Here is a 13,756-nt window from a genome sequence, read left to right as displayed (position 1 = left end):
ATGGATTTAATGATGGCAGAGCAGAACTGTTTCAGCAGCTCCTGTGGCAGTCAGTCCTCTTAACCTTTCGTCAGTCAACTGAAGCATTAATCATGTCAAAAAACTTCAGAAATTGAGATTCTTTTTTAAAACTAATGGTCAGTGCTGAGCTTGGGGGTTTAAGAACAGATATACGTTACCAAATATTAATGAAAAAGGTACAAAAGCTATTAATAGGAACTCTTGCAAAATGTGTACACTTCAATAATAGCCCATTATATACCCTTTAGGGATAAGTAACTAGATAGTGTTCAGAAATTAAAAATCTATTCTCACAACCTATTAAATTCTTCCTTTCGTTTTAGTTAAATTGTGACCATGTTATACTAATTTGATTTAGTTTAACTCAAATGAATTCGTACACAAGTTGAACACATTTTTAACAGATTTAACCCTTGTGCTGAAAATCATTGACCTAATTTGGTGTTTCCAACCTGCCGTTAAGAAAAGCTTGTAAATCTCACATCACGCTAGATTATATTCTAATGTATATTTCAACTAGCAGAGGTTTGCATCTTGTTTTTGGATCTGATTGGTTATAGGTCTCTTTGATATGAGCTTATGCACCTGTTTTTTTTTGTTTGTTTTGTTTTGTTTAAAGTGAACATTGCCAGAATTATCCATAACTGTTCAAATTGCATTCCAAGGTGATGTATCTCGATTGAAAAATGTTTAGATATTTTTGTTAGAACAAAAAAATTAGGAACATTGATTTTTTTTTTTAGTGCATGGCGTGATTTTCATTAAAAAACATAGCACACATTTTTTTTAGCAAACTAAATGATTTCAAGTGTTATCCTAGTCTGACACACAAACAGACCAAGTTACAGACCAAAGAAAAAAAGATCATGTTTTTTTTTTTTTTTTATTGGTAACTGAACTTTGGCATTGGTATTGCTTCACAATAGAGTACAAAACATATTGAAACTAATGTATCAGTCTGAAATGTGCAAACACTCTTTCAATGGCACAAACCTGTACAAACATCTCAAGGTTCATCAATAAATTAAAGGCAAGATTCTAGTCCTATTCATCAAAACGGGTCAGAACACCAGCTGACCTGTTAAGACTATTCTCTAACAAATAAACTTTTATTATGGAAGTGTATACAACCATACTACACTTTCAGCCTTGTATGTAGTATGATGTCTGGGAATCTCACTGCATTTACAAGGATAGCTCTACATTTATTTACACTTAATTCAGGGTTAGGGTTTAGTCTTCAGAAAGCAGCCTGTGAAAGTGATCGGTTCTCTTCTTTAAAACATTTCTGATGTCATCCTAGAAACAATCAAAAAACAAGTTAATCATTACTAAAAATTACTATTTTTTCAGGTTTATTTAGGTTGCTGTCTCTTTAAGACCCATGCACAGATCTGTTACACACAAGTTTTGTTTCTCAACTGTTAACATTCACATTCATAACACAAGTAAGCTGCGTTAACATGACTTCATTAATAAATCAGGTAATTTCCATGTAGTGATGTCAACATATAATCATTTGCGTATCTGACTCAAGAGTATTACATACATTTGTCAATAGAGCATCACAGTCCTGCCCACAGCCCGAGAGAGCTTTGGTGCAGGAAGTAAATTTCCCATTCATTTCTCCCATTGACTTTCGGAAAAATCCGTATCTAAAGAGTTTTAGAGCATGTGTGAGGATAACCAGCTACGGCTGAACTCATAAGCATATAACATATCATTTTGAGTGAAAAAATTAAGAGAAAATCCAAAAAAAGTCAAAGGTACAATACTGTGTACATATTTTCATTTCGAGCGCAGGAACTACTTATCCCATAAACCACCGCGCCTCACTGAATTCGACTGAAGCCACAACCGCGAACGAGCCTTTGGAGCGACGGCCGCCCGCGCGAACTTTTTCCTCCGGTGAATTTTATTTTATATAGTGAATGTGCAGTAATAGCAGTTCTTTCAGTATTAATCGTGTAAATAAATAGTGTTTTATATAGGTATTGTGTATTGATTTTTATATTTATCATCGTGTATTTTATATTGTGTGCGTGTGTGAAAATGGTTAACGATAACGTCAGCAACATGGTGCAGTGCTTTGTACCCGACTGCAATCACCGCTCAGTCGTCAACACATGTCGTTGCCATGAATTATTACACAAATGTTCAGTAAATGCACAAAAAGGTATGCCTAGGCTAAATATTGTTTTGACAGTGGCATTATAAAATGCTTGATATGACTCATACCATATAAAGGCTACAGTAGCCTAGCTAAAGTGGACGATAATGCTCACTAACGTTACCAACTTCCCTGCAAAACTCTCATGGCAGCCAAGGAGATCATGATTGCACTGATAAGTCTACCGTGCAAAAACGCAACACAGGTTTTTATTTTATTTAATTTTTTTTTATTAATGATCTTCAGTCTTCACGGACCTTCGCGGGGTTTAACCAGACGAGTTCCACCAATCAGATGCATCACTGTGGGATTGTTCAGGATTGTGGGTAATGAAGTACTTAGCCAAGACATCGCGAATAAAAGGCATTTATCTCAAAACAAGGTTAGTGCCCCATGAACCTTTGGCGTTTACATGAGCATATACTATCGCTTAGTACAGCCGTAGCTGGTTTTAAGTCTACCATGTATAGTTACGTTTTTATGGCTTATACGCCAACTGTCAATGCAGAAGTTGTATAGAATTTTTACTTCCGGCACCGGCTGTGGGCGGGACTGTGATGCTCTATATTGTGATGTTAAATTAAGCTTGTAACATGTCAGGAAACGTGCAGCTCGTATATTATCCTCTCATGCAGTTATAAATGCAGCATGTGACTGAACCACTTCTACTTCTGCTGAACAAGATGAGAACCCATTTTATAATTTCCCTTAAATCTGTCATGTAACACACATGCGCACTTCAATAAGCCCACAGAAAGCGGGTTCTTGCATTTACATGCCATGCAAAATCAGAGTAAGAAGCAAAAAACTACATGTCGACCAGTTTATGCTGACGCCGTTTATGACCTTACTACGATAAAAGAAAACGGGTTACTGCGTTTAGATGACCAAGTGCGTTTTCGGCTTAAGCATAATCTGTTTAAATGAACTACACTTTTTTCTTTTAAATAGGCTGATTTTACAACTCCCGTAGAGTTAAACAGTTGAGTTTTACAGTTTTCGAATCCAGCCGATCTCTGGGTTTGGTGGTAGCACTTTTAGCTTAGCTTAGCATAGATCATTGAATCTGATTAGACCGTTAGCATCTTGCTCAAAAATGACCAAAGAGTTTCAACATTTTTCCTATCCAAAACTTGACTCTTCTGTAGTTACATCGTGTACCAAGGCTGATGGAAAATGAAAAGGTTACGATTTTCTAGGCCTATATGGCCAGGAACTATACTCTCATTCCAGCGGGACCATGTTTTAGGCGCTGCGTAATATTACTGCGCCTGCTGCACCCATGATGAAAAATTATCCTATTTTCAAAAAAAGTGGAGTGTTCCTTTAAGAACGTGCATGTAAACTTGCTCAGTGTTTAGTATTAACCGACTGTTTACATAGATACTCATCAAGACGGGCATTTTGGCAATTTTGAATGTATTTGGTCGTTTATGTGTAATAAAGCGCAACACAACTTCCTTCTGTAGTCACGCATCTCAGGTGTGGCTCTGTGCGCGCCCGCTTTGGGTGAAAGCTCAAAGAAAGGGGTCTCAAAAAGAGCACGCAAGTACTGAATTGGGCACTTGAATGTTTAAAATTTTAAGACTCAAAAGCACGTGCAAATGATTCATTCCGTCATCTGTCCATTGTGACTTTTACGCTAAAATATAGGCGTGAATCTCCCACGTTACAAAAGTGGAAACTGCGGGAATAAGTAGAATTATGTGCAATCCCCACACCGAAATTCAAGTCTTGAGATATATTGAATTATGCGCAATCCTGAGATATATATATATATATATATATATATAAAAAGAATAAGAATGGCATAGATGTTAATGACTAAAAACACTCACCGCATGCACTAGTTTCTCCATGTACGGAATGAGCTTTTGCAGCTCACGGTCCTCTTGATCTCCGATCCAGCTCTTTATGGGAATCATATTCATCAGCTAGAAAGAACAAACACAGATCCAGTAAGATCATGTCACTGATATGCTGGTTAGACTTGATGTTTAATAAACCCTTTTTTTACATAGAAAAGGTAAGGACAAGCATACGTGATATGGGAAGGTGTGGGGGGCGTTGTCCAGGATGACCGTCTTTGACAGGTCTCTCTCCAGAACAGTCAAGTCTTTTATGTAGTGTCCAAGCACACAGGCGCAATCTTCCTGATACAAACGATGCCTTTAAAACAAGAACGCCACAGAATTACAGTTTCATTCTTCCTTCAAAGCGAAGTTTGTGACCTGCAAGATTTATTTTAGCACATTTTAGTAGCACTAAATTAAAATGAGAAGTGTTGGATTTCAAGTAACAATTTTTTTAATGGTTTTAATTTTAGATCAAGAACCCTGAAACACGTGTGACATTTTTGATCAGATGATGTTTCGTAGTCAGTTAGACCAGTGGTTCCCAACCCTGATCCTGGAGGTACCCCAACACTGCACATTTGTGTCAGAGAAAGAAGATATGCAAAATGTGCAGTGTTGGGGTGCCTCTAGGACCAGTGTTGGGAACCATTGAATTCGACCATCATTTGGCTCTTAGGTTAATAAAAATGTTATGAAGGCAATGAGAGATTTGCAGATGCCCAGCTGAGAATCATCTCCAGGAACATTTCAACATGTCTCACCTAAACAGCTTTTTATTAGGGTCCAATATATCTACAATCTTTTCTGCATATTCCTTTTTTGCAGAGGTGTAAACAAACATCTGGAATAGAAAAACAAAAATCAGAACTGGTTTATTAATAGAATTAGTCACTGGCAACAATTAAGGGCCATTTACACCAACACAAATGTTCAGCACAAAAATTTGTTCTGGATTTTGCATACCATTCGAGTGAAAAAAAGAAAGAAAAGAATAGAAAACTTTTTCTGACAATAGGTGGCACTAAAAGTGGAAACACCTTTCAGTTTACGACCCTCTTTTCATGGAGAATAAATGTAATTTACTGTATATGTTTTCAAACAGCCATTCAGAGTTATTTTTGATGTGTTGTTTATCAAATAACACTATTTTATGCTTTATGTAACAAAAGCAGCTCTAGGCATGTGACCAAAAGCCCAAATCCTAATGGTAGCATTGATGCATTTCAATCTGTTGCACTGCTGGCATGCAAAGGTCCATATCAGACACGTAAACTGTCCAATTAAATTAAGATCCATAGCACATCAAATATTAATCTTGGTGCGAACTGGCTTTTAATGTTTTAATGTAATGTTCACATTGTTTACCTCAAAATGTTTGGTCATGGCTTGCAGAAACTCTTTGACATATGGTCTGATGATCACATAGACCTGTGAAAAGATGTTTGATGAATCACAAAAGCAACACAACTGCAAACTTTTTCCGTGACAGCTGCAGGACGTTAACCACCATTCCAACAAATACATGTATGAGAAGCTTAATGGAATTTTACATACAGAAATTAAAAATTGCTTAAAGTTTATTCACCCTCAGAACATCAGAAGTGAATGGGTGCCGTCAGACTGAGAGGCCAAACAGCTAATAAAAGCATCACAATAATCCACAAGTAATCCACACCACTCCAGTCCATCAATTAATGTCTTCTGAAGTGAAATGCTGTTTTTGTATCATAAGAACATTTTTAACTTCAAACCATTGCTTCCAGCTAAAATATGAGTTCTCTATCCATAATATTGCTTCCTCCGGTGAAAATGTCTTACCTGAATCAGGAGAGAAATATGCACCATATTCAAGTGAAAACAGTCCAGTTCTAAACAAACGTGGGTGGACTCAGATGTGAAAGAACAACAGGGGATGGACTTTTTCATTATTGAAAGCAATATTATGGAATATGGACAAACAAAAAGTGATGATTTACAGTTGAAACACTTTAATGATGGATTTGCTTCTTATAAACATGCAGCTTTTCGTGTCACAAGACATTCATTGACTGAGTGGAGACATGTGGATTATTGTGATGTTTTTATCAGCTGTTTGAACTAATTCTGATGGCACCCATCCACTGCAGAGGATCCATTGACGAGCAAGTGATGTGATGCAACATTTCCCCAAATTTGTTCCCATGAAGAAACAAACTCATCTTGAAATTTTTTTTTTCAGCATGATTAATTTTCAACATTAACTACTAGTTTTACCAACCATGTACTTGTGATCTTGAAAGTGGGTATTGAAGGTGTATTCTGCATCATGGATCACATTGAGTGAACTGAACACGAGGGTTTCATCCTAGAAGAGTACAAAAACAAGAATATCACAAACAAGTCACCTCTAAACCTCAATCCAATCAGTGAGAACATGGTCAACACTAGTCAACTTCATTTACATGACGCATCTCTCAATGGGGCAGCATTAATGACCCTGCCATTCATTTCAAGTCACCAAACTGCGTGTAAATTCATTCTGAGTTGACCAAAGTATTTAACAAGGTCACTTACCAAATCAAGCACCAAGGTAGCAGCAGGTGTGCTCCTCGTCTTCGGTGGAATGTCCCGCACTGCTGAGACGGGCCTGGACTGTTGGGAACGATTTGGAATGTTCTTAATAAACGTGAAACTATGGGAGAAATCAGAAAGATTTCAAATTAAACCTCCTCAATCACTCTGAAGAGCACAAAAAGGAAATCATTTATAGAAGAGACTCACGGGCTGAACACTTCATCATTCTCTTCATCCTCTGAAAGAGGGCTTCCAGCACTGTAACCGAACACACAGTGTTCGGGACTGAACATGGGACCGGAGTTTGGCTGCTCACCTTCTAAATAAGCAACAGCTGTTACATATGCACATGAAATCCAAAATCACATGAAATCCATGAAATCAAATTACACTTGAAATATTGTTAAAAATGCAATTGTTACTGATTTACCTCTGAAAAAATTGAATAAAATAGCAAACAAATATATTTACAATGTAAATGTAAGCAAAATCTTAACAGGTCAATATAACCCTTCTAATTGACATTTTAATTTAGTCATTTAGCAGATGCTTTTATCCAAAGCAACTTACAAATGAGAACAATGGTAGCAATCAAAAACAACAAAAGTGCAATTATGTACAAATGCTATAACAAGTCTCAGTCATCTTAACGCAGTACACGTAGCAAGGTTTTTCCTTTTTATTATATAATAAAAAGAAAACCTATATATATATATATATATATATATATATACTGACTGTCTCTTGGGGGCGTGAGGAAGTGCGCTGCAGGAGAGTAGAGGCTTCGAGCAGCAGGATTCAGTGAGGAACGTCTTTCCCGAAGGTGACTGACTGGGGTCTTGAAATCTGACTCTAAAAACACAACAATATCAACAACCATATCATCATTAATAAACTCTTAAATAACATTTGTCAAATTAATTAATGTACCTTTTCTGTCAACAGTAGGTAAAGCTTTTCTCCTTCTTCGTGGACGTTTGGCTGCTGTTGGGACTTCATCAGCGTCCAGACTGAGGCAGTCTTCAACAACTTTTACTTCATCCTAAAGCAAAAGCAAAGACGACAAGCAGTTATTCATTTATTTATTTATGTTTTGACTAGGGCTGGTAAGCAATTACATTTTTAATTTTTAATCTAATTAGTTACATGATGTGCTGATTAATTAATCGCACAACAAATTCGGAGAAATTACTCTGAAAAGATAATTTAAAGTCATAGTTGTGCAAAGCATCAGAGATTACAAAAAGTAGGTTCAGCAAGAAATATTTTGTTTGATCAAATGTATTACATATACTCTTTTGGACCATGTGAGTAAATGATGACAGAATTGTCATTTTTAGTTGGGTGAACTTATAAACTTAATTTTATTATTACTACTATGAAAATATGAAATTATTTCTTTAATGAAATGACACTCTAAATAATAAACTAAAACTGCCAGTAGGTTGTGGTAAGTGTCTTAATGATTAAGTCATCGAGTCATTTATTCATTCGTTTGATTCGTTCAAATGGCTGATTCATTCAGGAGTGAAGTAAATGGTTCTTTATGAATGGTTCACTGAATCATTAGGCTTGTTCAAGTTGAAGTGGATCATCACCATCAGACCGATCGGTGTGTGACATCAAAGTACCGTAAGAGCTCTAGAGAGCGGACGACTCCTTGTGCTTTTGAATCACTCTCGCGGTACTTTGATGTCATATATCTGATGTAGGGCTGCACGATATTGGGAAAAAATGACATTGCGATATTTGATTTTTCTGCGATATATATTGCAATATGAAATTTAATCTAATTTTTTCTTACAAACAAAAATGGGGTGAGCACACTTACATTCTCATTTTAAATGATTTAAACATCGACACCATTGTGTCAATTGATTAATATGTGCGAGGGAGAGAGAGCAAGACAGCGCTCGTGTTGTTTGAAGACGGCGCTCGCTCTCTCTCTCTCTCGCGCTCTATCTCTCTCGCGCGCGCGCGCTCTCTCTATCTCTCTCCCTCTCTCACGCTCTCTCTCGCGCTCTATCTCTCTCGTGCGCGCGCGCTCTCTATCTCTCTCCCTCTCTCACGCTCTCTCTCGCGCTCTCTCTCTCTCTGCCCTGTCAAACTGACAGGACTTAAAAACATGCAAATTATAAACTTTCACTCTGTGATAGTTAAGCTGTGCAATTAATCCGCGAATCACATTCGTCAAGGGCCAGGGAGCAGCTGGCCCGTACAGTAAATGAATAACGGATCAACTACGACAGCCTACATCGCACATCCTGCAATGTGACTATCGTGAATTCGTACATCGCGATATTGATGCTTAAACGACACATTGTGCAGCCCTAATCTGATGTAAATATGAGAAAATTTCAAACAGGGGAATTTTGCCCCATATCTTGAATTTTAGGGACATTTTCCAGGCTCCATCACGCAGTAAGTTGTTGCCCTGCCTCATTAGTCAATCGACTGTATGAAATGGCAGATGATCCACATAGATCTGGGGCGGGGCAAGTGCGTTAAATGCATTAATAATTTTAACGCGTTATTTTTCTCCATGATTAATCTAATTAACATGTTAAATTACCAGCCCTAGTTTTAACTCTAGATCCACAACAATGACTAGATTTATGGCAACAATAACAATATCATTTCAATACATCATTTACAATAATAACATTTTCTTAATAAAACAAATCATTATAGAAAAACATACAAGAAACAAAAGTGCTGATAAAAATCATAAACAATCTTTAAGTTTAATCAGTGATAAAATTCTAAAATTCTTCCAGAAAAGACTTTAAAAAATATATATTTTAGTATATTTCCTGAATAATACCAATGTTTTATTACAATATGTTACACTATGACACGCTCCGCCGGTTTCACAGACAAGGCTTAGGTCTAGTCCCCGACTAAAATGTAAATCTGAGCTGTTTCAACTGAAAGAAACTTGCACTGATTGATCTTGAAAATGTCATTGCCCTCATTTTGTCTCAAGATACACACCAATAATGTTTTTACTAAGCCAGGTTTATAAAAATTACTTTAAAATCCTAACTGAACTATGGCTTTGTTCTGGCTTAAATTAAAGGAGCATTGCGTAGGTTCTGAAATTTCTAACCGTTACTGACACCAGTGGCCATTAGAGGAACTGCAGCCAGTCTCATGCTCGTTCTCAGTGCGCACGCTCTTCTTTTTTTTTTTTTTACTTACGAGGAGTGTCCGTGGGTGTCTGAATTGTGCTGTAGGCTGGTCGCTTCTTTCCATCCGCAGAGTCCATTTGAAAACACTATTGCCGCTGCTTACTATAATGGCTGGCGTGCCGTACGGTTGTATGCCCAAGTAGATGAGAACGCGCATGGCGTCACATTTTGTGAATTTTCGTGCCAATTCGGGCCCGACTCCTCCACACACAATTGAGCCTACAAGCTGATAGAGGCAACCGTGGTGGACAGTCGAGGTGTCATTCTTTTTTTTTTTTACATCATGGTTGGCTCATACATGTACAAATGAAAACTCTATCTTAAAGATTTTTTTTAAGTAAAAACCTCCACATAACTCCTTTAAGCCCCGTCTGTGAAACCGGGCATAAATGTTTTACACCAGGGGTGTCAAACTCAGTTCCTGGAGCTTTGTTCCAATCCTTCTCCAACACACATACCATGTAACTTTTCAATAAGCTTGAAGGACTTGATTAGTTGGACCAGGTGCGTTTAATTAAGGTTGAATCTAAACTCAAATTGAGTTTGACACCCCCCCCCCCTTTTTTACGCTATACTAAAATATATTTTACACTAAAACTGTTAACACTATTATATTGTTAAACACAAATATTATTACACAATTCACAAACTGGTTTCACACACACACACACACACATATATTCCAAACCAGTGAGACCTCCGTTTATCTTCGGAACACAGTTTAAGATATTTTAGATTTAGTCCGAGAGCTCTCAGTCCCTCCATTGAAGCTGTGTGTAAGGTCTACTGTCCATGTCCAGAAAGGTAAGAAAAACATCATCAAAGTAGTCCATGTGACATCAGAGGGTCAGTTAGAATTTTTTGAAGCATCAAAATACATTTTGGTCCAAAAATAGCAAAAACTACGACTTTATTCATCATTGTCTTCTCTTCCATGTCTGTTGTGAGCGCATTCACTGCAGTGTAGTGATATCTGGTTCGTGAACGAATCATGCGATGTAACCGGATCTTCTTGAACCAGTTCACCAAATCAAACTGAATCGTTTTAAACGGTTCGTGTCTCCAATACGCATTAATCCACAAATGACTTAAGCTGTTAACTTGTTTAATGTGGCTGACACTCCCTCTGAGTTAAAACAAACCAATATCCCGGAGTAATTCATTTACTCAAACAGTACACTGACTGAACTGCTGTGAAGAGAGAACTGAAGATGAACACCGAGCCGAGCCAGATAACGAACAAAAGACTGACTCGTTCTCGAGTCAAGAACCGTTTCTGTCGGACGTGTCCGATTCGTGAACCGAGGAGCTGATGATACTGCGCATGTGTGAATCAGCGTGAAGCAGACTGACACACAGAGCGCCTGAACTGAACTGATTCTTTTGGTGATTGATTCTGAACTGATTCTGTGTTAGTGTTATGATCCCAAGTAAACCGAAGGCTTGAATCAAGGTAGGGCTGGACGATTATGGCCTAAAATCAAAACCTCGATTAATTGAACATTTTGCCTCGATTACGATTATTGAACGATTATTTGGTTTTTGGTTTTGTTTTTTTTGCCCTCATAGTTCACTGACAAGGTTTGTACTGTAAATATGATTGACTATCAGCAGTTATTAGAAAGGAACAAACAAATCAGTTAGCAATATCATAAATAAATACAACTAAACTAAATTTCAGGTATACAGAAACTGTAATTAAAACTTTAAAAACACTGCATTGTTTTCTTTTTATAAATAAAAAAAGATGAATCAAGTAAAGATCAGTGAATGATTTTCTTTTGTTCTTTGATTAACATTAATGACAGGCAGCGCGTTTACTAGGCTGTTGTCTCTTTAAGCAAAAATACTGTACATGTGTGTTTTCTTTCTCATCTGTTTACGTTCACGTAAGACAAAAACGGCTGCGTTTATGATGATATACTGATGTAGTTTTCTGTATCGTAGTTTCGACTCGTAACAACCTTTTCTACAGTTAAAATACACAGAACAGTCCAAGAATGGACACAAACCGGGAACCCGCAGCGCGAAAGCCGACCGCTGCTCTCTGTGCACGCGCTTGTGCTGCTTCATGTGCGCTGCACACAAACATGCTATAATAAGTTTTGAGATTCTAAGCTACTTTAGTGATAAATCACAGGACAACGCTGACAACTAGTTTCTGTGTTCCTCTGTGCGCGCGATCTTCATAGCTAACGTTACTGTTTATATGAGTGTTCGTGCCACAATGCAGCTGCGCGAACATGGTAGCTCGATATAAGAATACACATCCGTTCATCTAATCGCTTGAATGTCCAAACCATAAAACAAATACAACTGACAAAGTTTAGTGAAGACGCAAAGCTCACCGCTCAGACCGCTTTGCTTTTATGCCACTGACTGGAGAGCAGAGTCATGTGGCTACACACGCGCTAGTATGCTTTTAAGGGGGAAGTGTTAACAGGATTAAAAAACCGAAATAACCGACATGGGAAAATGACGTCGGTTAGAGGTTATGAATTTCGGTTTTGATTATTTTTCGATTAATCGTCCAGCCCTAAATCAAGGGCAATCATCGCAAATGACGCCATTACATCGAGCGCAAAAGAACCGGTGAACCGTTTTCTTCAACCGGTTTATTGAATCGAACTGTCCAAAAGAACTACTGGTGATCCGAAAACCGATGCAACCGGTTCTTGACTCGTGAACGAGTCATTATCTGGCTCGGCTCTGTGTTCATCTTCAGTTCTCTCTTCACAGCAGTTCAGTCAGTGTACTGTTTGAGTGCATGAATTACTCCGGGATATTGGTTTATTTTAACTCAGAGGAAGTGTCAGCCACATTAAACAAGTTAACAGCTTAAGTCATTTGTGGATTAATGCGTATTGGAGACGTGAACCGTTTCAAACGACTCAGTTCAATTTGGTGAACTGGTTCAAAAAGATCCGGTTACATCAAATGATTCGTTCGTGAACCGGATATCATACACTGCAGTGGACGCGCTCACAACAGACATGGAAGAGAAGACAATAATGAATAAAGTCGGCGTTTTTGCTATTTTTGGACCAAAATGTATTTCGATGCTTCAACAAATTCTAACTGACCCTCTGATGTCACATGGACTACTTTGATTATGTTTTTATTACCTTTCTGGACATGGACAGTAGACCGTACACACAGCTTCAATGGAGGAACTGAGAGCTCTAGGACTAAATCTAAAATATCTTAAACTGTGTTCCGAAGATAAACAGAGGTCTTACAGGTTTGGAACGACATGAGGGTGAGTTATTAATGACATAATTTAGATTTTTGGGTTAACTAACCCTTTAATTGCAAATTATTGTTATTCATATTCATATAATTAGTGAAGAATAATTATTTTTTATTAACATTTACATAAAAATTTTTTTAATTCCGCTCACCGGATCTCTTGCTTTAAATCGGTTAGCATCATGCTAACACGGCCTTTCAGAATCAGATCATCACAACACGGAATCATATGCTCAATCACACCAAACACACACAAGCTTTGTTTGCTTTTCCATATGTAGTGTTCATGACAGTAAGTCTGACCTGTGTCTGGAGCTGCGGTCCCGGTGTCTCCGGAGCGGCTCGACGGCGGCGGGACAGTGTCGTCGGGTTTACATTTAAAATATTTCTCGACCGAAGTCTCATTTTGCTTGAACCCCGATTAAAAGACGTCTACAGCGGACATAGGGACTTTAACCTCTCAGGAATGATGTAGTAATGTTAGTTCAAGCGTCGGGTTAATCTCCATAAATTCGGTAGTTTCCACACTGACTTTCATTTAAACCAGGCAGAGACTGATGAAAAAAAAACACAACCCAGCTTTAGCCAATCAGAACACGCGCCCGATGCGGAGGGCGGAGCGTGACGTGACGCAGTAACGTGACGCAGAAGTCACATTGACGGTGTGTTTACAGTTATTAAAGCACCAACAATGGCAAAGCATTGTTTGACTGCAA

The 13,756-nt window shown here is 37.9% G+C and overlaps 1 protein-coding gene across 2 annotated transcripts; it reads right to left on the bottom strand.

The window, feature by feature from the left end:
* Positions 1-879: 879 nt before the first annotated feature.
* LOC132119294 (CTD small phosphatase-like protein 2) lies at positions 880-13,555 on the bottom strand. Of its 2 annotated transcripts, none has more exons than XM_059529133.1 (11): positions 13,344-13,555; positions 7,531-7,642; positions 7,339-7,452; positions 6,808-6,919; positions 6,601-6,718; positions 6,305-6,391; positions 5,413-5,475; positions 4,809-4,888; positions 4,234-4,360; positions 4,030-4,125; positions 880-1,320 (listed from the first exon to the last, which is right to left on the bottom strand). In XM_059529133.1, the coding sequence occupies exons 1-11, from the start codon at positions 13,443-13,445 to the stop codon at positions 1,255-1,257; spliced, it is 1,077 nt and encodes a 358-aa protein (XP_059385116.1). In that variant the 5' UTR covers positions 13,446-13,555; the 3' UTR covers positions 880-1,254. The 2 variants fall into 2 exon arrangements, with proteins under 2 accessions (XP_059385116.1, XP_059385117.1); XM_059529134.1 differs by having other exon boundaries at positions 6,808-6,916.
* Positions 13,556-13,756: the final 201 nt, after the last annotated feature.

This window comes from Carassius carassius, chromosome 38 (genome assembly GCF_963082965.1).
Source record: "Carassius carassius chromosome 38, fCarCar2.1, whole genome shotgun sequence".
Lineage (NCBI taxonomy): Eukaryota > Metazoa > Chordata > Actinopteri > Cypriniformes > Cyprinidae > Carassius > Carassius carassius.
Note: the sequence above shows the minus strand (reverse complement) of the source record. Positions and strands in the feature narration are given on the sequence as shown.

Bases quoted from the DNA above. Each gene is read 5' to 3' on its own strand.
- LOC132119294 (XM_059529133.1), bottom strand. From the start codon at position 13,445: ATGAGACTTCGGTCGAGAAATATTTTAAATGTAAACCCGACGACACTG. The intron at 7,643-13,343 runs GTCAGACTTACT...CTTTTGCTTTAG, and splicing joins GACCGCAGCTCCAGACACAG to GATGAAGTAAAAGTTGTTGA. The intron at 6,392-6,600 runs GTAAGTGACCTT...GTACTCTTCTAG, and splicing joins CTACCTTGGTGCTTGATTTG to GATGAAACCCTCGTGTTCAG.